Source organism: Crocuta crocuta, unplaced genomic scaffold (assembly GCF_008692635.1).
Source record: "Crocuta crocuta isolate KB4526 unplaced genomic scaffold, BGI_CrCroc_1.0 scaffold559, whole genome shotgun sequence".
In the NCBI taxonomy this organism is placed as follows: domain Eukaryota; kingdom Metazoa; phylum Chordata; class Mammalia; order Carnivora; family Hyaenidae; genus Crocuta; species Crocuta crocuta.
In genome coordinates, this window is record NW_027529454.1 from 147,516 (window position 1) to 175,397 (window position 27,882).

Below are 27,882 nucleotides of genomic sequence, written 5' to 3' on the forward strand. Positions count from 1 at the left end.
AATCCCAGGAAAGACCATTTGGCCAACCAGGATGAAGGAGGCTGATAAACAGGGAAGTGTAAATATTACAATCCTAATGGTAATAACATATGAATGGGGAAATATGACAAAGAACCAGACAACATCAGCCAAGTTTAGGTAAAAATTGCTTCTCTACTGTTCCTTACTTTTGCTCCACAGCCACCAACTTCAAGTAATTTTTTTATGCTAAGGAGGCATTTCTTTTGAAGAGGTGCTGGATTAGAGATACTCCAGATGTCTTCAAACCTTTTCATTTCACTTACATTTTTAGTCAACTCTGGATTACTAAAAAACCAGTACAGAAGACCTACCACCATGTCTTTGAGATGATTTGAACATCTTTTCAACTAGTGCCAAGTTTTATCTTCTCAGAGCTCATGCCTGCATAGCTTCCTTACCATCAATGCTTTTAAAGTCCAAAAGATAGCTTCTGTTGTCAACCAGGTAAAGTTGTAAGCTCATTTTCACATAATTGCCAGTCACTGGATTTTTTCTTCTTACACGAAGATGGTATGCATTCACTACCTAAAATGGGAAATCTTTTTTTAAGGAAAAATGTTACAAATAAAAACTAAAAAATATCTTCCTTCTTATTGCAAAGAATAGCAAAAGAAACAAATGAGAGAGATGGGGTAGAGTAGGAATTCTGAATGATCTTTTTTTAAATACATATTACATAACAGCTTGGTATTTACTTAATCTCTACTGATAGTACTGTCTGTACAGAGCAACTGACACTTAAAGGGAACTTAGAGATTATAGAGTGTCTAGCTCTCATTCGAGATATGCCTCCACTCTAAAACATCAACAGTAATTCTGGTTACCCAGCCTCAACTTAAACATTTCTGCCTATTATTAATATGAAGTAGAAGGAATAGAAGAGAACCAATGTGTTAATGGTTTGCATTAGGCAGTATATACAGGTACTGTCACAGAATTTAAGTACTGCAATAATACTTCTGTGAGGAAGTATGATTTGCCTTTTGAAGATAAGAAAACTACAGCTCAGAAAAAAGACGATTCTGGGTTTTCAAATCATCTATCAAATTAGTTTCAAGTTTTTTTCAGGATGGAATTTTAAAGACATTGATGTCTCTCTTTTAAATGAATTGCTTCAGATATGTTTTTAAATGATTTAAGGAAATATCATTTTGCTTATTCATTTCATGTTACAATAAAATGAAAAGGACTAATTTTTCAAACATGTCAAATGAATATATGCATGGTGCATTTGAATGTTTTTCTTCTTCCTTTAAAAATGTATTCATAGTCTTCAATAAAGAAACAAGAGTGAAAAAGGATACTGAGATGGAAAAAAAATGTTTTTCCCTCAACACAGACTCAAAGAGAATTGCAATGAATTTGAGCACTAATTTGAAAAAAGGAAAACTAAGGACTGAGAGTAAGAAAAATATACCATAACTAAGGATTAAAAGCACTAGACAAATAAAAGAGATTTTCTCAACCTAGAGAAAAGTATTTGTTAACTAAAGGAATATATACTGATGGTATCATTTGTATTGACCACTAACAGCTATAGCAAGTGGGAAAAAAAAAGAAAAGAGCAAAAAGTTAAACAGCTTCGGTGAAGACACATGACTTTTTATTGCTATGATGCAGGTGGAAATAGGTGGGCAATTTTCTTGGGTGATTTCAGGTTGATTACTTTCTCCTTCTTGCCAAAGAATGCTAGTCGCTAATTCAAAATATCAGAGGTCCCCCACACTAACAACTCGTCATCCTTACACTTTAGTTTTGAATGCATGTGGTATATTAATGGGGAAAACAGGATTTATCATCCAGAAGCAACACCACCACTACATTTGTATCTAAATCACTAAATCAAAAACAACTTTTTTATTTACCCTAAGAACTCAACAGTTCCAAACAGCTTACGATACAAAAACATAAACACAAAAAGAAAAAAAGAAAAAAAAAACCAACCTTTTACAAATGATCTTAATATACTGCAATTTCCTACCTTCCATTCAAAATCCAGCTGTTTCATAGCTCGGTAGACTTCAGCCATAATGTCGTATGGTTTGCTTTGACTTCTGATTCCAAGATGCCACTTGGCTTTTTTCACAGCTAAAGATTTGGGCTTAGTTGTATTCAGTGCATCCAGTGGACATCTTGCTTTAGGGCTGTCTGCTATAAGAGGTGGCATCCTTTCCGGATGAGGTTTCACGCCTGGGGGAATATGCATGGCACTGTCATCCATAAAGGAACCAGTTGGGGGGCTAGAGGCGAGGTAGAACTCACTGGCTTGGTTCATTATTCTCCGGTTGTCAATGACAAGATGATAAGCCACTGCAAGCTGGTCTTGAGGGTCACCACTGTACAAACTGTTCATGACTTCTGATTCTGTGCACTCAAATTTTTCACACACTTCTCTCACAGCCTCATCATCAATGACGTTAGCATCATAGGAGGGGTCTTCAGGAAATAAGTAAGTGGGCAAATCTTGTTTAAACCATTCATGCTCTCTAGGAAAAATACCACAATACACTATTGTAAGAACAGGCTTTAGCAAGTCCCAAATAATTTATATATGGGGCAGTACAATATGACAGAATCAGAAAGACCTGTTCTCGATGTGACCCTGGGTAAGTTAATTGACCCCCACCCTATTCAGATGTAGATATTTGGCTGAAATTTTCTCAGAGGTAAGTAGAACGAGCCTATCACTTCAAAAGAAACAACTGGTAGTGTTTGTTGCCGAGGATAAAGTTTAAGCTTTCAAGCTAAATTTTAGAATTTTATGTAATTTGTATCTGCCTCCACTGGCTTCACAGCTTCCTACTAAAGACTTTGTTGATAACTTTAGAGTGGTAACAGTGAATATGGTTTCTAATAGTGTAATAATGAACAGGTCACCATCTGGAAAATCTTTCTAACTCAATAACCCAGTATTTTCAAAACGACCAACACATGAGGTTACAGAATCATACATGGATAAAACACAAAAGTGACCTGTGGATTTTAATGTAATATAATACAAAAGTACACTGATATCTTTTTTCATTTGGTACTGCAACTAACACGTTAAGCTTTGGCTTAATATCAAAGAAGAATATCCACAACTGCCTAAGACTATTAAAAGCGTGCTTCCCTTTCCAACCACATATTTGATGTCAGACTTTCTTCATGCACTGTAATTAACATACAACATACTGCAACAGACAGAATGAAGAAGTAGACAGAAGAACCTAGCCGCTGTCTCGGATTAAGCCCAACACTTAAGAGAATCTGAAAAACGCCACTCTTGTTACCATTTTCTTTTTGGTTATTTTTCAGAGAAGCTATTTATTTAGATTAACAAGTAGTAAAGGTACTGCTTTAGCATTATTTTTAAGTGAATTAAATGTCTTTTTTAAGTTTCTCAGATATCGATATAACCTGCATTAAAAAAACACAATTCTTTGGAATCCTCAATTTTAAGACTGTAAAGGAATACTAAAACCAAAAAGTTTCATAATCGCTCTCCTAAATCTTATTTTCTCACACTTCTGGGCATCTGTACATGATGTAACTACTACCATCCTAGAATATCCCATCCCTTTTCATCGGACTAACATGTACTATTCCTTTGTGCACAAACATTGCTACTGATAGAACTGGGCACTCCCTAAGCTAAATTCAGATCAATATATATTTTACTAGAATGCTTTCTATTGACGGATTGTTTCATTTATGAATATCAGCTAAGTGTATATGATGATGAGGCGCCTGGATGACTCAGTTGGTTAACCATCTGACTCTTGATTTCAGCTTCAGGTCATGAACTCACAGTTTGTGGGTTTGAGTCCCACATGAACAGCACAGAGCCTACTTGGGATTCTCTGCCCCTCTCCTGCTATCGCTCTCTCTAAATAAATAAACAAAACAAACAAACATTTTTAAAAAACTTTTTGGGGCACCTGGGTGGCTCAGTTCGTCGGGCATCTGACTTCAGCTCAGGTCATGATCTCGCGACTCATGAGTTCGAGCCCCACATCGGGCTCTGTGCTGACACCTCAGAGCCTGGAACCTGCTTGGAATTCTGTGTCTCCCTCTCTCTCTGCCCCTCCCCCATTTGTGCTCTCTGTCTCTCTCAAAAATAAATAAACATTACATCCCCAAAGGCAAGGGAGTCAAGAGCAAAAATGAACTACTGGGACTTCATCAAGATTAAAAGCTGCTGCACGGCAAAGGAAACAATNGCGTATAGGAGGATTAGGATTAGAACCTAACGAAGGACCATGAGGAAGAAGACGGCGGAAAATAGTGGGGGAGAGGGAGGGAGGCAAACCATGAGAGACTCTTGAATGCTGAGAACAAACTGAGGGCAGATGGGGTGGGGGGAACGGGAGGCGGGTGATGGGCATGGAGGAGGGTACTTGTGGGGATGAGCACTGGGTGTTATATGGAAACCAACTTGACAATAAACTATTAAAAAAAAATAACAAAAAAAACAAAAACAGAGTGGAGCACCACACGGCATCACAGGGAGAGTCTAGTGACGAATTACAATAAAACGAGAAAAACGCGTATTTCCAAAAAAAACGTCTTTTAGTAATTCCTTTGTTAATCATCATGGTTTTTCAAGATATTCCTGGCTAACTAGTCCATTAAATATTAAAAAACTTAATTATCCATCTTGTGCCAAAAAGTTTTAAAAATTTCTCCCAGATGAAGATTTTTATTCTTGTTTCATGAAAAATGATATAACTTATATTTGAAAGTTCTAGAATAAAAATGGTAAGTCTGAAAAAAAGTAAACATTAAAAAAAGTTTTAATAAAAATAAATTTTTAAGGTTATACTATGACAAAAGGACTCTCATCCTCACAGAGATTATATTCTAGCTGTATACAGATACAACAAATGCTCAAAAAAAAATACACAGTTACAAATGCACAAACATGAAAATCCTGTGATCACAATTCTTAGTGGAAAGCACACTGTAAAATAAGAATATATAAAAGAATGGGATGCGTCTGATTAGGGAAGCTACTGAGTGGTATCTATGCAGATAACAGGATGATCAGAAATCAGCTAAGCAAAGAGCTGGGAAACACGTATTCCCAGCAAAAGAAACAATACACGTAAAGACTGAGACAAGAAAGAGTTGTGCCATGTTCAAGCAGCAAGAGGACTGAGGCCACTGTCATGAGAGCATGAGTTACAGGTGGGAAGGTCAAAACATATCAGACATTTCTGACAGCTGGAAGCGGTAAGAAAGATTTGGGGCCTAGAACCTATACTTGATGAAAATCAGTGAAAGAATTTAGAGACAGGGGTGACGGTGACCTGATCTAATCTGCATTCTGTGAAGATCATTCTGCTTGTGACAGAGAAATTGAATTGAAAAGACAAAAATGATGATGATGTTGACGATGCTCGTGCAGCAGTCCCAGGGAAATAATGGTATGCCAGGCCCCAAGGATGATACAAAAGTAAATCTTCTACAGCATCTAGTAGATCTTTGTACAGAACACTCACCGTCTGACATGGTGATGATTATAGGTGTTGATTTTTTTTCTTAATCTTACCCAATAAACTCAGAGCTCCTTGAAACAGCATCATGCCTTACTTAGTTATATTCCATTACCAATATTGTGTAAATGCTCAGTAGATGCAAAATAAATAAATGATGAATACACTCAGTATGAAAACCAAAATGAATTCATTAATGTGTTTATTTCCAGTATCAGACTAAGCACCCAAGGCTTAATAAAAATGTGAGGTGTTAATTTCTTCAAAAGAAATAGATGTAAGAAATTGTATGTCTAACATTTTTAAAATATCAATGACAAATAGGGAAGATGAGCACTTTCAAATGAACTCCAAAAATTCACTCTTCCATAAAAACATGAAGATTACTAGCAAAAATGATCAAACCGACTCTTCCAGAACCCTGGAAATTAACCAAAAGCCTGCAAAAACCTGATAAGTATTTACTCAGGAAAACAGCTGATCTCGGTAAAAACAGTGAGATGTGAGACATTTTAAACTGCCCTGTATCTACCTTCCTTTCCCCCATTTCCATGGTAGCCTTGAAAACCAACAGCATCACAATCATGGTAGCCCAGAAAACTAGCAGCCTAACAACCACTAAGGGGAAATTGGTTTAGAATTAGAGCAGAATAGGTTTAGAATTCTCCAAAGTCCTATCCCTATACAACTGTCATTATTTGACATGTCTGGCAGTTCCCTGAAAATCACTTTGCGAGCCTTGTCTTTATCTGACCTGATTCAGAGCTCCCTCGCTGCAAACAGCCTTCTCCCTGGGACATTTGTCAAAAACAATCAATGGCATCTGTCTGACATCCCTGCTGCCTAAAGAGGCAGTAAGAGTTGGAGCAAGAAAGAAGCTAACCAAAACCCTTAAAATGAAAACTTGAGGAATAAGAATTCCACTGCGATCTTTGAAATACTCTAATATATTCCTGGGACTCAAGAAGGCCATGTCCATATGCAGGGCTGTATATATGTCCAAGAACTACCCTCATTTCTAATTACTGGCTCACATGGAATCTCTGTGCTGACAGGAAGGAAGTGAAGACTAAAGCAGAGTTATGAGCTTCTCAGTGGAGCAATGAAGACATGTGCACAGCAAAGGCTGGAAGACTCCTTAGATCAACGCATTCGAGGAAAGCTCTAATAATAAGGTGGCTATTAAGCTAACCAAGCAGAGATTTCTGTGGCCAAGCATGACAAAATATATAAAATTTATGGAATTAGTTCAGTAAAATCACTAAACAAGAAGAGCAGCAGCAACAACATACAAGAATTGCAAACTCTAGGCATACACCCAAAAGAAATGGAAACGTGACCGTAAAAAACTTGTGCACAAATGTGCATAGCAACATTATTCTTAAAAGCCAAAAAGTGGAAACAATTCAAGTATCCATTAAATGACGGATGAACAAAATGTACTGTATCTATACAATGGAGTACTTTTCAAGAAAAAGGGAATGAAGGACTGATACATGCTACATCATGAAGGAGCCTTGAAAACATTATGCTACATGAAAGTAGCTAGACTTAAAAGGCTACATGCTATATGATTCCATTTATATGAAACTTTCAGAATAGGCAAATATGTAAAGGCAGAAAGTAGATTACTGGCTTCCAAGGGATAAAAGGAGGGGAAAATGAGTAATGACTGCTAAAGAGTATGGAGTTTTTCTTAGGGAATTAGAAAATGGTGATGAATGGGGAGCCTGGGTGGCTCAGCTGGTTAAATGGCTGACTTCGGCTCAGGTCATGATCTCATGGTCCATGGGTTCTAGCTATGCATCAGGCTCTGTGCTGATAGCTCAGAGCCTGGAGCCTGCTTCCAATTCTATGGCTCTCTCTCTCTCTCTGCCCCTCCCCTGCTTGTGCTCTCTCTCAAAAATAAATATATGTTAAATTTTTTTTTTAAAAAATTGTGACAAATCTACAACTTGGTGAATATATAAGAACCACTGAATTATACAAGGAGCAAACTTACAGTATATAAATTACCAAAAAATAAATGTTTAAAAATCATAAAAAGGGGAAAGAATTCACATTTTTATTTTTAATTCATTCATTTAGACAAAGGACAATTATTTACCATAAGAAAATTGCCAGTTAAAAAGTTATACTCCCAGCTTTTGATTTTCAGGAGTCAGTTTATGAATTAGCTCTATCAAGGGAACCCGTATCCAGAATGTTAATGAGGGTTTGCCTGAGACAGCATCAGTTTATTTCCCATGGGCTACTACACAGCCATCAGAAATTGTCTGTCACTACTATCTGATAACCAATTCGATGCATGACTTAAGACTCAATGAGTTATGGAGACTCCATGAAAATGAAAACACAACCATCCAAAATCTCCAAGATGCAGTGAAAACAATTCTAAGGGAATTATATAGCAATACAGGCCTACCTCAATAACTGAAAATAAACAAATAAATAAAAGCTCATATAAACCATCTAATCTTACTCCTAAAAGGAACTAGAAAAAGAAGAACAAAGTCCAAGGTGATTTGGAGCATATAATAAAGATCAGAGTAGAAATAAATGATATAAAGACTAAAAAACAGTAGGAAAAAAAAAATCAATGAAATCAAGCACTGGTTCTTTGAAACCATAAACAAAATTGATAAACCCTTCACCAGACTCATCAGGAAAAAAAAGAAAAAAGGCCCAAATAAAATGAGAAACAAAAGAGGCGGACTAACAAGTGATACCACAAAAATACAAAGGATTATCAGAGAATATTACAAAAAGTTATATGCCAACAAATTGGATAACCAAGAAAAAGTGGATAAATTCCTAGAAAGATAGTCTTCCAAAACTAAATCAGGATGAAATAGAAAATCTAAACAGACCAAACTAATATACAAAATTGAATCAGTAATGAAGAACCTACCAAAAAATAAAAGTCCAGGATCAGATGGATTCACAGTGAAACACTGAAAGAAGAGTTAATACTTACTATTCTCCTCAAACTTGTCAAAAGAAAAAAAAAAAGAGTAAGGAAAACTTCCAAATACATTCTATGAGGCCAGCATTATCCTCATACCAAAACCAGACAAAGACATTACAAAAATAGAAAATTACCAGCCAATATCCCTGATGAACAGACACAAAAATCTTTAAAAAACAAAAAACAAAAAAAAACAAACCACATTAAACAACACATTAAAAGGATCACTCATCACAATCAAGTGGGATTTGTTCTGGGGGATGCAAGGATGGTTCAACATTTGCAAATCAATCACCCTAATACACAAAATCAACTAAACAAAAATCAAATGATCATCTCATTTGACAAAATTCAGTATCTGTTCATGAAGAAAAACCCCAAAAAAGTGGGTTCAGAGGGAAAAGATCTCAACATGATAGAAAGCCATATATGAAAAACCCACAGCTAACATCATACTCAATGGTGAAAAACCAAGAGCTTTTCCCCTAAGATGGGGAATAAGACAATGATGTCTACTCTTACCACTTTTTTCAACATAGTACTGGACATCCCAACTATAGCAATCAGACAAGAAATGGAAACAAAAGGGATCCAAATTGGTAAAAAAAAAAAAAAATCAAACTGTCACAATTTGCAAACGACATATTATACGTAAAAAATCCTAAAGACTACCAAAAAACTAATTCTAGTAGTATTTTTCAAGAAATTACTGAAAATTGCAGATACCTACAAATCAACTGCATTTCTACACACTAATAATAAAGTACTAGAAAGAGAAATTATGAAAACAATTCCATTTACAAATGCACCAGAAATAATAAAATACCTAGGAATAAATTTGACTAAGGAAGCTAAAGACCATGCTCACAGACTGGAAGAATGAATTTTTTTTAAAGTTTATTTATTTACTTAGAGAGAGAATGCACATGCGCACACACACACACACACACACGAGCAGGGGAAGGGCAGAAAGGGGGGGGGGNGAGAGAGAGAGAATCCCAAGCAGGCTCCCCATTGTCAGCGGATCTCAAGATCCAGGAGCTCATGACCTGAGCCAAGATCAAGAGTCAGATGCTTAACTGAGTAACTCAGATGCCCCAGAATGAACATTGTTAAAATGTCCAAACTACCCAAAGCAATTTTTCACAGAATTATAACAATCTTAAAATTTGTATGGAACTATAAAACACTTCAAATAGCCAAGGCAATATTGAGGAAGAAAAAAAGCTGGAAGGATCACAATCCCAGATTTCGAGATGCACTATAAAGCTACAGTAACCAAAACAGTATGGTACTCACACAAAAACTGACACACGTAACAATGGAACAGAACAGAGAGCCCAGAAATAAACCTATGCTTACATGGTCTATTACTCTATGACAAAAGAGGCAAGAAAATATAATGAAGAAGACAGTCTCTTCAATAAACAATGCTGAGAAAATTGGACACCTATATGTAAAAGAATGGAACTGGATGGCTTTCTAATACCATATAAAAAATAAACTCAAAATGGATTAAAAACCTAAGTGAGAGATCTGAAACCATAAAATTCCTACAGGCAAACACAGACAATAATATCTCTGACACTAGCCGTAACAACTTTTTTCTATATATGTTTCCTAAGTCAAGGGAAACAAGAGCACAAATAAACTACTGGGACTACATCAAATAAAAAGCGTTTGCAGTGAAGGAAACCATCAACAAAACAAAAAGGCAACCTACCAAATAGGAAAAGATACTTGCAAATAACATATCCAATAAAGGGTTAATATTCAAAATATATAAAGAACTTATACAACACAACACCAAAACAAAACAAAAAACAATCGATTAAAAAATAGGCAGAGACTTGAATAGACATTCTTCCAAAGAAAACATACAGATGGCCAACAGACACATGAAAAGATGTTCAACCTCTGTAATCAGGGAAATCACAATCAAAACCACGAGGTATCACCTTACAATAGTCAGAGTAGCTAAAATCAGAAAGACAAGAAATAGTAAATGTTAGCAATGCTCCAGACAAAAAGGAACCCTTGTACACTGGTGCCGGGAATGTAAACTGGTATAGCTACTGTAAAAAACAGTACAGAGGGTCCTCAAAAATTTTAAAATAGAGGAGCACTTGGGTGGCTCAGTCGGTTGGTTAAGTGTCTGACTCTTGGTTTTGGCTCAGGTCATATCTCATGTTCATGGGTTTGAGCCCCACACTGGGCTCTGCACTGACAGTGTGGAGCCTGCTTGGGATTCTTCTCTCCCTCTCTCTCTGTTCCTCCCACACGCACAAGATTATAATCTCAAAATAAATAAATAAACTTAAAAAAAGTTAAAATAGAAATACCATATGATCCAATAATTTCACTACTGGGTATTTACCCAGAGAAAACAAAAACATTAATTCAAAAAATATATAAGCACTCCTGTATTTACTGCAGCACCATTTACAACAGCCAAGATATAGAAGAGCCTAAGTGTCTATCGACAAATGGATAAAGAACATGTGGAATACATGTATGGTGGAGTATTACACAGCCTTTCAAAAGGATGGTATTGTGACATGTGCAACAATATGAATGGACCTAGAAGGTATTATACTAAATGAAGTAAATCTGAGGAAAAATAAATACCACATTATTTCACTCATAGGTGGAATCCAAAAAAAGGAAATGAATAAACAAATTTTAAAAAGCAGAATCAGACCTATAAATAAAGAAGAGATGGCTGCCAGGGAAGGGGGATGGTATTGGAAAGGATGGACAAAATGAGAAGGCAAGGGGGAGATGCAGGCTTCCAGTTATGGAATGAGTAAGTCACAGGAATAAAAGGCACAGCACAGGGAATATAGTCAATGATGCTGTTAGCATTAGATGATAACATATGGCAGCTACAGTTGTGGTGAGCATAGCACAACACACAGAGAAGTTGAATCACTATGTTGTACACCTGAGGATAATGTAACAGTGTGTGTCAACCATACTCAAAAATATTTTTTAAAAGGAGACCAAATGAATTGTAAAGACTACCAAATTTTAGAAATTTCACAGTATGTCCAAACTTCTTTAACTGCAGCTAAAAGGTGTCTTCTATGTTAACATGGTGTGCTGGGCATTATTCTAAGAGCTTTTAACTATATTAGGTTGAATGTCTAAAGTTTCTGATATTCAGCTGTTTTTAGACCTACAGAAATAAATACACATGGTTCAACTTAAGACTTCCTACCAACATATCCACTATATATGATGTAACTAAGGCACAAAAAGAATAAGTAGTATGCTGACAGTAAACAGAAAAACTAGGATTCATACTAAAAGATGAACTTCAGACCCGTCACTTTTAACCATATATTGTATTAACTATTATTATTAGTAATAACAGTAATACTAAATTTAAGGCACGTGGGAGAATACAAAAATGTTATTTTCATGAAGACAATGTCTATCCTGTCTCTCACTCTATTCCCGGAACGTACTCTAGGGCCTTGGGCAGAATAGATGCTAAATAAATAATTACTGAATAATAAAATGAAAAATGATTAAATGAATGAATACGGAGATATATTTTCTAGCCTCCAACGGCTTACCACCTTTTAAGAAAAATAAGACCTATATGGAAATAACTATAAGAATGTAGTAGCATAACAACTTGGGATATAGGACATGGGCACCTCGACCCCGAGGCCAATGCCACCACAACCATGGAAGGAAGGGAGCTCTGCTCTCAGTGCTCCATAAGCTGGTGGGCTAAGTCATCTGCGTGTGGATGTTTTTGGTCTGCCCACCACCCACAGGCCTGAGAATGCACCTGTGGATGCAGGGACCAAGGTGTGCTGTGGAGGGGAGACCCTGTGGGGCACCTCCTCTTTGCAGCCAGCCCAACCCCACCCTGGATGCTATAGAGGGGCACAACTTGGATCCTGGAGGTTGGCAGGCAACTCCTGAAGGGAGTGAGATTTGAAACCCCGGTGGGTCAATCCACACCCCATACCTTCCACAGTAGCAGATAAAGCACCTCTGAGCTTGTGTTAAGTTCAGCTGGGTCACAAAACCACTAGTAAGTGTGAGAATAAAGGGAAACATAGCTAAAAGAGAGCAGGGAGGCTAGAAGGGAGAGCCCTACCACTCAGTATCATTTACAGACCCCATCAGGGAAAGCTATGCTGATCACGACTGTGACAGCAGCCAGTGAGAAACTGTCATCAGCCTGATCTCTTTTCTCCAGTGGGTTTTGGTTCAGAAAAATCCCTCCCAGCTTTTTTTTTTTTCCTCTATGAAATAAAGTTACTTTTCTTAAAAACAAAGAAAAGAATGTAACAGCATAACAAAGATAAAATATTTTGGTATAATAAAGGAAGGACAGCTGTCATAGAACTGATGCAGCAGTGTGGGTTAGTGGAAACAGGACAGGTTTTGAATTCAGGCATTTCTGAGTTGAGACTCACTTCTGCCTCTTATTAGCTGTGTAATTTTCCACACACACAGATTTACTCAACATTTAATTCATATCAAATACACAATGCCTGGTGTATGTTAATACTTGATTCCTAATTTAAATAACCTAACATTTAATAAGAGCAAACAAATAACCATTTTAAGCTTCTGTTTTATGGTATGTAAAATGAAAATAATAGCAGCTACCTATTAAGAGACCACGCAGTGCTATGTCAATATCTAGCAAAATGCCTGGTATACAATAATTGTTCAATAATTAGTAATTCTTTCCCTGCTGAACTGCATTTTATTGAATCAAGAATCCCAAACATTAAAAAACTGAATTTGGATAAATAAAAAATAATGGAAACTATAAATTCAAGTTATCTTGAGAACACAAATGAATGCCACTATCTTTTTATAAGTGGAAGTTTCTACTTGTACTGAATGCTGCTATCTTATATCAAATTCATATGTATAAAATTACTTCATCCTAATAGACTTTTATTTACAATTTTCATCTAAAACTTGTAAACATAAAAGTATCGATTTTAACACAAGAGGAATCGGTACTTTTCCTATTCTAAATGAATGTGCTGACAGAAACAAGTGCAAATATATGTATCAGCATCTGTAATTTTCTTTCTAAGGAAAAGCCAATTAAGTGACCCAGGTGCTTGGCTGGCTCAGTCCATACAGCATGTTGACTCCTGATCTCTGAGTTGTGAGTTTAAGCCCCATGCTGGCACAGGGTTTAATTTAAAACAAACAGACAAACAAAAAAACAAAAAATTGTGAACACAAAAGGTTTTATTCCTGCTAAGTTCATTTCCATAATTAAACTTGGTGCTCATTTTCAATCACACATTTATTTTATGTATGAGGCCTGGACCACTGAATAAAAGCTAGGGGAAGAAAAAAGTATACAAATGCAAAAGCAATCAGTCCCTGCTTGCAAAAGAGATCAGCAGCTATTGTTTTGTTAAAAACGAAACAAACAAACAAACAAAACCAACAACCTCTATGTCCATCCTTTAAACAGTCTAAGAGTCCAAGGTCTCTAAACAGCCATTCTGGCTTATAAGAGGAGAGATTTCTGGAGAGATGGTAAAAGAATGTGTTTATAAATAAATAAGTGATGAAATGTTAGGTAAGAACAAAAAAAAAGAAAGAAAGAAAAAAACACCCCTGGGAAACATAACACGGTAAATAAAAACTAGAAGGTAATGAATTACTGTGGGTTGTGTATGCTAGATCAAGGTCCTATTCACAGTAACACTGCACGTTCCAAAGTTTCTCACATAACAAGAAATCCTTCACAGTGCTAGCAGTTATTTTTTTATTCAAAATCTTAGCAAAACTTATAATGCTTTATTTCATCAACCATATATAAAATACATAAATTTCATTTCATTTGTATTCCATTTGAAATTTATTCACTTTTTTTTAAGTTTACTTATCTTGGGAAAGAAAGAGAGAACACATGCATGCGTACACAGGGGAGGGGCAAAGAGCGAGGGAGAGACAGAATCCCAAGCAGGCTCCAAAGTGTGAGCCCAGAGCCTGACGCAGGGCTCCGATCCCACAACTGTGAGATCATGACCTGAACCAAAATCAAGAGCTGGACACTTGACTGAGCCACCCCTGAAATTTATTCAAATAGTTTCTCAGCATATACTACACTCGTGGGCCTTCTAGCACTGTGTGTACTAAGATGAGTAAGACACCCTCTCTACCCTTATGTAGTTATAATTTAGGACTGGAGGAAGATGCACTGAGTAACAGCTAGATACAAGTGACAATGACAAAATAAAACCATGAACAAAATGTGGAAATCACAGAAGTGGAAGCAACTAACACTGCCTAGAGGTATCATAAGTCATTTCACACAGGAGGTGATACGTAAGAATTTTAAAGTGTGAATGCAAATCTATTAGGTCAAAAAAAGACAGAAAAGGCATCAGAGACAGTAATATAAATTAAAACATAAAGGCATGAAATATATGCTCTTTGAAGAACAAAGAGAAGCTGAGTGTAGCTGAGGCACTGGTACCAGCATGTGGTGAGGCCTGAGACTTCAGCAAAAGGAAATGGAGCCTTATTAGGAAGGGCCTTGAAGGATTTGCTACTTAAGCTAAAACGTTTGGGAAACAATCTGAAATATTTTTAATTTTTTTTAACATTTATTTATTTTTGAGAGAGAGAGAGATAAAGCCCAAGAGGGGGAAGGGCAGAGAGAGAGGGAGACACAGAATCCAAGGCAAGCTCCAGGCTCTGAGCTGTCAGCACAGAGCCTGACATGGGGCTTGAAACCACTAACCCTGAGATCCTGACCTGAGCCGAAGTCAGATGCTTAACCGACTGAGCCACCCAGGTGTGCCCAATCTGAAATATTTAAAAAGATGAGTGACCTGATCAGGTATGTGTAAAAAGGAAAGTAAAATTCCTATGCAATTAAGTGTTACAGAGACTAACATAAAGCAGGCATTCAATTAGTGTTATTAATACTACAAAATTCACATAACAGTTTCAAAAAGAATAATCACCTTATATCTTTGATAGTTGCTCGTTTCAGGGGGTCAACCTGCAGCATATGCATCAAGAGAGTGGCAACAGAACGATTTAGATATTCTGGGATATAAAAAACACCACCTCGGATCTTCTTAAATAACGTAGGTACGTGCTCATCATCAAATGGGAGGGTACCACAAAGAAGGGCATACAAAATAACTCCGCAGCTCCAGATGTCAACTTCAGGACCTGCATACAGTCTAAGAAAAAGGAGGACAACACAAACCTGAAATACAAGTATCGCCTTTCCTCATCCGCGTGTAGCCGGTTTCTGTATGTACATAGTACAAACCTGGTTTATATTGATTTGCAGGCCTTCAATGAGGGCCATGGCCACACTCCAACACTCAATACTTGTTCCCCACAGAGAATTGGTCTAAGCAATTACTATTCATGTTTTCCAAAAGAAAGCAGTATTTTTCTTTGTCACAAACTTACTGATAACCATAAACTTCAAAAAAAATACTATAGTGTATAAGTAAAATTGTTTTATCATAAAACTACAAGGAAAAAAGTGCATATTTAACAGAATTTTTTTCCCTGACACACCTATTTTATAGAGTATTTGAAAAATTACAGGGCCTAGCTAGTTCTACAGCCATCTCTTTGACAGTATTTGTCCTGTATAACATTATCCTGAGTATGACTTTCATTCCACGCTTGTTAGGTTAGCTCACGGGACTAAGGTTAGCTTTGCTACACATAACCTATGCCTGGAATATTATTCCTTTCTTCTCTCACCTATATACAGTATTAAAATGCTCCTGATAGCACACTGACAAACCTGGGTCTGAGGTAACAAAGTAAATCTGTTATTCCAATTAAAAGAATATAATCCATTTCAAAATGGTGCATCATTTATCTGTCATTTGATGTAATATCCAAAACTCCTATATCTGTTCTTGCAATAATACCTTTTCTGTATTTTCTCTCAGAGAATTCTGTTAAGTTTTTAAATCAGACATTGGTCACTGTAGACAGTCTTGTTTATCACTGCAATCTGTATAAACATTTTTTATATACACCAATGGGTAAGTTCCAAACTCTACTTGTACAGTTCAATTTCATGAAATGACAATATTGTCCCCAAAAAACCTCAATCTTCTAAAGACAAAACATAAAACAAACTCTATATAGTACTTTATTTAAAAATATGTAAATTATTATTTAACGGCTATCTGATAGGAATGCTTGAATATAGCAAATGCTTTCTCTTATGTGTACTTTTCCAAAATAAAGAAAATGAAGATTTCTTTCAGTCACTTTTTAATGGAAAAACTCCTTTAAATTTTCTTCAATAATTTAGCATCACCACAGACTCATGAAACTTTGAGAATAGAGAGAAAAAGCTCACCTAAGGGTTTTATGAGCATCAGTACACTTCTTATCTCTTCCATTAACACTTTACTCTTTGCTTACATCCTTATATTTTCTTCTTTTCATTGCAATGTCTAAGTGACTTATACCTCTGCATTCTGCACAGGGGAACCTAGGTGTGTTATATATTGCCACCATAAATGGGACCAAGAACACTAATACTGTCCTATCAAGCACTTAATGCTTCAATTCTTTTGTAATTATGTCCAACAAACATTTATTCTCTGTTATTACTGTATCATTAATAATATCAAATATAACTAAGAATAAAAATTATACCTGGAAAAAAGAAAAAGTCCTTAAATACACTTGTAACAAAATCTAAACTATTTAAAAAATTATTTAATAAAGCTATTCTCTCTTAAAGAATGGAAAAATTAAAAGGGCAACTTGTTCCTACTGTGTTAATCTTATCCTCCTAACAGAATACATAATTATTAAAATGAACAAAAGATTATGAAAAGCTTCATCTCCACCCACCCATTATTACCTGCCTGAGATGACTTCAGGTGCTGCATAATTGGGAGATCCACAACTAGTTCGCAGAAATTCACCATCCGACATCATATTAGACAATCCTGAAAATAAGAGTAACGTTTACTTTATACTGGATATTTTTTATTTATTTTTTTTTNACTAAGCCACCCAGGCGCCCCTATACTGGATATTTTTTAAAGTAGACATAAGTACATGAGGGAAAATATCAAGTCTTTCATCTTCTATACATATTTTTTAATTATTAAAAAAATAAAGCAGTGGTGGGCGCCTGGGTGGCTCAGTCGGTTAAANCTGGACTGGGGCCTGCACCCTGTACGCTAGCCTGGGGAGGAGAGGAGCCAGACCCAGGCTCGGTATCAAGCTTGGAGACTCAGCTGGAGAGAGCGGACCCTTCCCTTGACTGCTGTGGGAAGAAGGTATATACCCACTCCAAAGACAAAAGACCCTGTAGACGCTTGCCAGCCAGAGGCCTTTGCTGGCTGGGCAGAGTGAGTGGCACTACCCCAGAATTGGGGTGCACAGACAGGGATCCTTATGGTGACGAGGACTGAATCTCAGCCGAGTGCCTGGGAGGTGCAAGGAGATAGTGGAGCGGAGCAAACAGGCCACTCGTGTCTGCACGGCACTGTGAGGACAGCCTGAACAGAGTGGTTGGGGACACCTGATCTGGGGAGGAGAGATAGAGTGGTGTCCCATTTTCTCCCCATCTCCAACAAGGTTGGGCTTCAGGGAAGGGACAAGGGACCCACAGTGCAGGCAAGAGCCGCCTACACCAAACCACGCCCCTCCGTGCCTGATAACTGCAGATCTATGGAAGCAAGACCGACACTGAACCAGAGGGCGCTGCAGACCAGTGCTGCAGTCACCAGTTCCAAGGCACCAACAGGTATCAGTCCAGCGGTTTTGCATTTTCTGATTTGATTCTTGGTCAATTCTTATTTAATGTATTTTTTTTCTTCCTTTTATTACTTCTATTCTGATTGTTGGTTTGTTTAAGCAGATATTTTTAATCCATTCTTTTTACATCTCTTCTGTATCTCCTTTTTTTTTTTNGATCTACAGCTGTCAGCTCAGAGCCCAATGCAGAGCTCAAATCCATGAAATATGAGATTGTGACCTAAGCCAAAGGCAGACACTTAATCAATTGAGCCACCCAGGCACCCCTGTTATCTCCTTCTTATTTCTCTCTCTCTCTCTCTCTCTCTCCCCCCCACCCCACCCCGGATTAAACCATATAGTTTTTCTGATTCTCTGCCTGGTCAATTTTTTTTTCAATTCTTTTCCCCCCACCCCTGTCATTTCTCTCTTTGTAAGGGATAAGACTTCTTCCACCACCACCCTCATTTTAAAATTTTTCTCCAGGGTTCCATTAATGAACAAATCAATGCACACCTAGTAGAAGGTCAAAACCACCAGTACAAGGAAGAAACGAAAGCAACCAGAGTCACAAAAACAGAGAGCACACAACACACTCCAACAACACTTCCTGAAGGGCCAGACCCTGGACAGCGTATGACCACTTTTTAATATAATTGTGCTCGCAGGTGCAGGTCACATAAGAAGCTATTAAAACACATCAAGGACAGAAAACTAGCCAAAATGATGAAACGGAAGAATTCTCCTCACAAGAAATTCCAGGAAGAAATGACAGCTGAGAACTGATCAAAACAGATATAAACAATATATCTGTTCAATAATTTAGAGTAATAGTCATAAGATTAATAGCTAGACTAGAAAAAAGCATAGAAGACAGCAGAGAATCTACTGCTACAGAGATCAAGGAACTAAGAAATAGTCCCAACAAATTAAGAAATGCTGCAAATGAGGTGCAAAATAAACAAGATGCAGTGACAGCAACGATGGAGGAAGCAGAGAGGAGAATAAGTGAAATAGAAGATAAAATTATGGAAAATGATGAATCCGAGAAAAAGAGTGGTAAGAAAATACTAGATCACAAGAGGAGAATTAGAGAACTAAGTCATTCACTGCACATAATAATATCCATATCCTAGGAGTTCCAGAAGAAGAAGAAGAGAGAGAAAGGGGCAGAAGGTCTACTTGAACAAATTATAGCTGAGAACTTCCCAAATCTGGAGAAGGAAGTAACATCCAAATCCAGGAGGCACAGAGAACTCCCTTCAGATTCAACAAGAATAGGTCTTCACCACAGCATATCATAGTGAAACTGGCAAAATATAAAGAGAGAATTTAAAAGCAGCTAGAGACAAATGGGCTTTACACTATAAGAGTAGACACATAAAAGTAGTAGCAGACCTGTCCACTGAATCTTGGCAGGTCAGAAAGGGAATAGCAGGAAATAATCAATGTGCTAAATAGGAAAAATAAGGATCCAAGAATCCTTTATCCAGCAAGGCTGTAATTCAAAATACAAGGAGAGGTAAAGGTTTTTCCAGACAAACAAAAACTGAAGGAGTTCATGACCACTAAACCAGCAAGAGATCCTAAGGGGGACTCTGTGAATGGAAAACACCAAAGACTACAAGGAACAGAGATATCACCACAAGCATGAAACCTAGAGATAACACAATGAAAACCAAATCTGTATCTTTCAATAACAGCTGAATGTAAATGGACTACATACCCCAGTCAAAAGACAGAGGGTATCAAAATGGGTCAAAAACAAGATCAATCTATATACTGTCTACAAGGTATTCATTTTAGACCGTCAGATTTAAAGTGAGGGAATAGAGAACCTCTGTGATGCTACTGGAAGTGAAAAGAAAGCTGGAGTAGTCATATCAAACAAGCTAGATTTTAAACTAAACGTTGTAACAAAAGATGAAGAAGGGAATTATATAATTATGGGGTCTATCCATTAAGAAAAGCTAGCAATTATAAATATTTATGCCCCCAACTTGGAGGCATACCCAAATATATAAATCAATTAATCACAGACATAAGCAATTTTATTGATAAGAATACAGTAACTGCAGAGGACTTTAATACTTCAATTACAGCAATGGACAGATCATTTAGGCAGAAAACCAATAAAGAAACAATGGTCCTGAATGATACACTGGGCCAGATGAACCTGACATATATTCAGAACTTTTCATCCAAAAGCAGCAGAATACACATTATTCCCCAGTACACATGGAACATTCTCCAAGACAGATCATATACCGGGTCACAAAACAGCTCTCCATCAACATAAAAGAATGGAGATCATGTTATGCATATTTTCAGATCACAACACTATGAAACCTGAAATCAACCATAGAAAAAATCTGGAAAGCCTCCAAATGCATGGAGGTTAAAGAACATCCTACTAAAGAATGAATGGGTCAACCAGGCAATTAAAGAAGAAATTTTAAAATATATGTAAGCAAATGAGAATGAAAACATGACAGTCCAAACCCTCTGAGATGCAGCAAAGGCAGCCATAAGAAGAAAACAGATTGCAATCCAGGCCTATCTCAAGAAACAAGAAAAAGCCCAACTACAAACACCTAATCACTCACCTAAAGAAACTAGAAGCAGAACAGCAAAGAAACCCCAAAGCCAGTAGAAGAAGAGAAATAATAAAGATTAGAACAGAAATAAACAACATAGAATCCAAGAAAACAGATCAATAAATCTAAGAGTTGTTTTTTTGAAAAAATAGACAAAATTGATTAACCCCTAGCCAGACTTCTTAAAAAGACAAGAGAGAGGACCCAAATAGATAAAATCACAAATTAAAAAGGACAGATCATAACCAACACCACAGAAATACAAACAATTATTAGAAAATACTATGAAAAATTATATGCCAACAAACAGGACAACCTGGAAGAAATGGACAAATTTCTAGACACCCCCATACTACCAAAACTCACAGGAAGAAATATAAAATTTGAACAGACCCATAACCAGCAAAGAAATTGAATCAGTTATCAAAAGTCTCCCAACAGGGGTGCCTGGGTGGCTCAGTTGGTTAAGAGTCCAACTTCAGCCTAGGTCATGATCTCATTGTTCCTGAGTTCCAGCCCCACATCAGGCTCTGTGCTGACAGCTCAGAGCCTGGAGCCTGTTTCAGATTCTGTCTTTCTCTCTCTGCCCCTCCCCTACTTGTGTGGTTGCGCTCACTCTCTCTCGCCCTCTCGCTCTCTTATTCTCTCTCAAAAATAAATAAAACATTAAAAAAATTTTTTAAATCTCCCAACAAATAAGAGCCCTGGGCCAGAAGGCTTCCCAGGGGAATTCTACCAGACATTTAAAGCAGAGTTAATACCTATCCTTCTCAAGCTGTTCCAAAAAAACAGAAATGAAAGGAAAGCTTCCAGACTCATTCTATGAAGCCAGCATTACTTTGATTCACTGACCAGAGAGAGACCCCACAAAAACGGAGAATTACAGACCACTATCCCTGATGAACATGGACACAAAAACTCTCAACAAGATACTAGCAAATCACATTCACCAGTATATTAAAGCAATTATTCACTATGATCAAGTGGAATTCATTCCTGGGCTGCAGGGCTAGTTTAATATTCACAAATCAATCAATGTAATACATTACATTAACAGAAGAAAGGATAAGAACCACATCTTCCTCTCAATAGAAGCAGAAAAAGCATCTGACAAAACAGCATCCTTTCTTAATAAGAACTCTCAAGAAAGTCAGGATAGAAGTAATATACCTTAACATCATAAAAGCCATAAATGAAAAGTCCACAGCTACTATCATCCTCAAGGAAGAAAAATTGAGAGCTTTCCCCCTGAGGTCAGGAATATGATAGGAATGTCCACTCTCACCACTGCTGTTTAACATAGGATTGGAAGTCCTAGCCTCAGCAATGAGACAACAAAATTAAATAAAGGACATCCAAATTGGCAAAGAAGTCAAACTTTCACTTTTCACAGACAACATGGTGCTCTTCATGGAAAACCTGAAAGACTCCATCAAAAGGCTGCTAGAAATGATACATGAATTCAGCAAAGTCTCAGGCTACAAGATCAAAGTACAGAAACTGTTTGCATTTCTATACACCAATAATGAAGCAACAGAAAGAGAAGTCAAGAAACTGATCCCATTCACAACTGCACCAAGAACCATAAAATACCTAGGAATAAATCTAACCAAAGACGTAAAACATCTGTATGGTAAAAACTATAGAAAACTTATGAAAAGAACTAAAGAAGACACAAAGAAATGGAAAAACATTCCACGCTCATGGATTGGAAGAATACTGTTAAAATGTCAATACTATCCAAAGCAATCTACACACTCAATGCAATCTCAATTAAAATTACACTGGTATTCTTCTCAGAGCTAGAACAAATAATCCTAAAATTTGTATGGAACCACAAAAGACACTGAATAGCCAAAGTAATGTTGAAAATGAAAACCCAAGCAGGAGGCATCACAATCCCAGACTTTAGCTTCCACTACAAAGCTATAATCATCAAGAGAGTATGGTTTGGGCACAAAAATAAACACACAGACCAATGAAATAGAATAAAGAACCCAGAATTGGACCCATAAATATATGGCCAGCTAATCTTTGACAAAGCAGGAAAGAGTATCCAATGGAAAAAAGACAGTCACTTTAGCAAGTGGTGCTGGGAGAACTGGACAGCAACATGTAGAAGAATGAAACTGGACCACTTTCTTACACCATACACAAAAATAGACTCAAAATGGATGAAAGACCTAAATGTGAGACAGGAAACATTCAAACCCTAGAGGAGAAAGCAGGCAACAATCTAATCTCTCTGACCTCTGCCACAGCCAATTCTTACTTAACATGTTTCTAAAGGCAAGGGAAATAAAAGAAAAAATGAACTATTGGGACCTCATTAAGATAAAAACCTTCTGCACTGCAAAAGAAACAATCCACAAAACTAAAAGGCAAGCGACAGAATGGGAGAAGATATGTGCAGATGACCTATCAGATGAAGGGTTAGTATCCAAAATCTATAAAGTCTGTTACCAAACTCAACACCCAAAAAACAAATAATCAAGTGAAGAAATGGACAGAAGACGCGAATAGACACTTTTCCAAAGAAGACATCCAGATGGCCAACAGACACATAAAAAGATGCTCAACATCACTCATCATCAAGGGAAATACAAATCAAAACCACACTAAGATACCACCTCACACTGGTCAGAGTGACTAAAATTAACAGAGTGACTCAGTCAATAACAGATGTTGGTGAGCAGGTGGAGAAACGGCAACCCTCTTGCACTGGTGGTGGGAATGCAAAGTGGTGCAGTCACTCTGGAAAACGGTGTGGAAGTTCCTCAAAAAATTAAAAACAGAACTACCCTATGACCCAGCAATAGCACTAGTAGGAATTTATCCAAAGGATACTGCAGTGCTGATTCACAGGGGCACACAGACCCCAACGTTTATAGCAGTGCTTTCAACAATAGCTAAATTACAGAAAGAGCCCAAATGCCCATTAACTGATAAATGGATAAAGAAGACAGAATACTACTTGACAATAAGAATGAAATCTTGCCATTTGCAATAACATGAATGGAACTAGAGGATATTACGCTAAGTGAAATAAGTCAGTCAGAGAAAGATAGGTATCATGTTATCACTCATATGTGGAATTTGAGAAACTTAACAGAGGACCATGGGGGAGGGGAAGGGGAAAAATAGTTTCAGAGAGAGAAGCAAACTACAAGAGACTCTTAAATACCGAGAACAAACAGAGTTGATGGGGATGGTGGGGGAGAGGGGAATACAGGTGAAGAACACTGAGGAGGGCATCTGTTGGGATGAGCACTGGGTGTTGTATGTAAGGGATGAATCATGGGAATCTACTCCCGAAGCCAATAAGTATAGACACTGTATGTTAGCTAACTTGACAATAAATTATAAAAAAATAAGTTTTTTTTTTTTAAAAAAAGAAAAAGTGAAACAGGGAAACCACCTTCCTTGTTTAAAATTTGTTTAATGTTTATTATTTCTGGGAGGGGAGAGACAACGAGGGGGGTGCAGACAGAGGATCTGAAGTGGGCTCTGTGCCAACAGCAGAGAGCCCAATGTGGGGCTCGAATTCATGAACTGTGAGATCATGACCTGAACTAAAGTAGGACACTGAATCGACTTAGCCACTCAGGTGCCCCAAAAGGGGCCTGCCCAAGTTTCCTAGTTTTTAAAGACAAGGTATAGACAAAATTTTAAAATAAGCAATGCTGAACTTGGGCACCTTTCTATCTCTCTTTTTATAATGTCTCACTTCCTAATCTTTCTGCCAAACTCCCTACACTATGGTACTCTTTCCAGGTTTGTTTACCCCAGAAAGTGTTCAGTGCATTAAATTTACATTTAACCTTTTTGTTTTACTCTTGACCAAAGCTCCTATTCTTTTAGCAAGTTGTTAGATTTTACCCTGAGGTCCACTGACACCCACCCTTGATCAATTCATAAAGACTTTAAGTCTTCTAAGCTACATGCAAATTTTCATGTACCTCTCTTGAAGTGCATTCATCAAAGGAAGTGTCCATACTTTCATCAGATTTTCAAAGGAGTCTGTGACCCCCACAGAAAGAACAGTTATGTATTCCTTTAGCAAGAAATGCAGATAAAATGGACTTACCTTGAAGCTAGCCCTCTAACTTCTCTGGAAGTATTTGCATTTTAATAACTGTGTTTAGATGAATACAATAAGCTAGTTTGAAGACCGTCCAACTAACCCCTTTTCATGGTATAGGATTTACAAAGTTGAAACTGCAAATGTATACCTTAACACTTGCTACTGACACACTTTAAAAGACAACCAGTACACTTCTGAACAACCCTGGGGTTACATACCAAAATCCGCTATCTTGGCATTCATGTGAGCATCCAACAGCACATTCTCCGGTTTCAAGTCTCGATGAACCACCATATGCCTATGACAGTAATCCACAGCCGACAGAATCTGCTGAAAGAGCCGCCTTGCTTCCACCTCTGCAACCTGGCAAGTGTAACAGAAACCGCACTAAGAATGTTTGGGACATCTTCAGGCTAGAGTTTCAGTTTCATCATCAACCCAAATGTAACTGAGCAAGCCAATTAGATAGAACTGGGTCAGAATTTTTAACAAATCAGACAAACCAACCAAAAACTTGCATTAAAGGTCAACACGTCAACCAACAATGTTCTTCTGTGTTGCCAGGAAATAAGATTTAATTTTCAATTAATATCACTAAGCGTGCAAAATGTTTTAGGCAGTCAACAAGTAAAACATAACCTAAGACAGAACTTCTATGAAAGTATTCAGAAAAGGAAATAACTGAAGCTTCAACACATTATAGAACAGATCCTTCATTCTGAAAACACAGACATCATATTGGCAATGAAGTGCAACATGTTCCTAAAATCAGTATTTCAAAAGATGTATTTTTTTTAAGATTTTATTTTTAAGTAATCTCTACACCCAACATGGAGCTCGAACTTACATCCCCAAGATCAAGAGTCACATGGTCCACTGTCTGAGCCAGCCAGGAGCCCCTTGACAGGTATATTTTTTGAGAAAGAAAATATGTCTAATATTCTGTATCTTTAGTTGGGCTTTATTACAGAAGCAACCCTGACTTTGTAGATATCTTTGTGGTTTACTATTTCCTACTATCCTCTTCTTTAGCTTAGGGGCTTCTTGTACCAGATAGTAAGTTACTCACCCGTCCATGTTTACAGATGTAGTCAAATAATTCACCGCCAGACACATATTCCATTACCATAAAAAAATCTGTTGGAGTGCTGATCACCTGGTATCTTTTTTGTAAACGAAAAGAATCATGAAAAAATGTTAGTTTAATTTAAAAAATCAAGCTAGTATATTATTGCTAACATTTTATATTCCAGTGTTTTACAATATTCTAAGAAGGAAATAAAATATGTTATCAGAACAATCACAGAGCTATAAGCACAGCTTTACAAAATTCTCTACTTTCTGAGGCTTAAGGACTTTTCTTCAGATCCTCCCTTTCATGTTTACAAATTCTTTGAAATCCTTCATTCTTCAAAAACTAAGCATTAATTTCTCCATTTAAACCATCCTTTTTACAGTCTATGGAGATCAAGTATCTTAATGAAACATAAATTAAAAACACTCTTGTTAAGGTTAAATGATACAAGAGATTCAGTCAGAAAAATGCAGAAACTGGACAAATGACCATTTCTTCAACAAATAAAATGTGCAAAAATAAAAGGGGAGAGTGGAAGCCTTAGGTTAAAAGTAAATCAAGGGGCACCTGAGTGGCTCAGTCAGTTAAGAGTCTGACTCTTGATTTCGGCTCAGGTCGTGATCTATCATGGTTCATGAGCTTGAGCCCCACACTGGGCTCTGCACTGACACCATGGAGGCTGCTTGGAATTTTCTCTCTTCCTCTCTCTGCCCATCCCGCCCTGCTCTCTTCCCCTCCATCTCTTTCTCTCAAAATAAATAAAATAAACAAAAAAAAAAAAAACACTTATGAAACAAAGTCTGAATACTGGNTGGTTGATAATATTGTTAATTGCTTTAATTTTTTAGGTGTGATAATCAACTATGCTTGTGTTTTTAAAATAGTCTATATTCCAGAGTGGATACTGAAAGGTTTAAAGATTAAAAACATAATATTTGGGGGGCGCCTGGGTGGCTTAGTCAGTTAAGCGTCCCACTTTCGCTTAGGTCATGATCTCGCTATTCATGGGTTCGAGCCCCGCGCTGGGCTCTGTGCTGACTGCCAGCTCGGAGCCTGGAGCCTGTTTCAGTCTGTGACTCCCTCTCTCTCTGACCCTCCCCTGCTCATGCTGTCTCTCTCTCTCTCCTAGAAATAAAACATTTTAAAAAATTTTTAAAAAAACATAATATTTGGGGATTTGCTTCAAAATAATTTGGAGTGGGAAATATGGAAAGAAGCACATAAAACAGTACACTGGCAATCGTTGGAGCCAAATGATGGATACATAAGGCTTTATCACTACTTTTGTATATACCAAAAACATTCCATAGTAAAAAATTAACCAGGCACATATATGAATGAGTGTTTGTTCATATATACATTTTAAATTTACTTCTAGGCGGAGAACATTAAAAAAATAAGAATCTTAGCTCTACTTGAAACAAATTTCATAAAAGACTCCTCCCCATATACACAATTTGTTAAGTTTTGAAACAAGTTAAATTATTAAAGTTTTAACTGTAAGTTACATTTAATACACATACATGAACAACTGATCAACTGTTTAGCTTCCTTTGTTTACAAAGGATTATCTATAATGTGACTGTGAGCAATATCTAATTTATACTGAGGGCCACTAAGAACAGCTGTGTGGTTTTTGCATGGCTTGCAGGCACCCAATGAAGACACAAGTAGGAGCTGAAAAGTCACCCAGATGCTACCCTATTCAATGTGTCAGAAGCAGGAGACCGTTTTGGTAAATTAGTCCACCCAGACAGGGTACCTTTTACTAATGTGCACAAAAGCAAGTATGTGCTACGTGGTGGTTCTGGTTATTATTCCCCATTAGAAAGGAAAGGAAAAATGGCCAGGTAATTGGTCATATAACCACACACCATACATTTTAAGAAAAGACACATCATGGATAAATT

General features: G+C 37.1%; 1 protein-coding gene across 1 annotated transcript in view; it reads right to left on the reverse strand.

Annotated features, from left to right (window-relative positions):
* The window catches only part of PRKAA2 (protein kinase AMP-activated catalytic subunit alpha 2), a 47,667-nt gene that overhangs the window by 8,569 nt on the left and 11,216 nt on the right, over positions 1-27,882 (reverse strand). The window contains exons 2-7 of the mRNA XM_077760766.1: positions 25,967-26,060; positions 25,116-25,260; positions 17,333-17,420; positions 15,441-15,665; positions 2,003-2,507; positions 420-546 (exon numbers count right to left, since the gene is read on the reverse strand). Of these exons, the coding sequence (XP_077616892.1) occupies positions 420-546; positions 2,003-2,507; positions 15,441-15,665; positions 17,333-17,420; positions 25,116-25,260; positions 25,967-26,026 (1,150 nt within the window). The 5' untranslated portion in view covers positions 26,027-26,060. The remainder of the gene's footprint in view (positions 1-419; positions 547-2,002; positions 2,508-15,440; positions 15,666-17,332; positions 17,421-25,115; positions 25,261-25,966; positions 26,061-27,882) is intronic.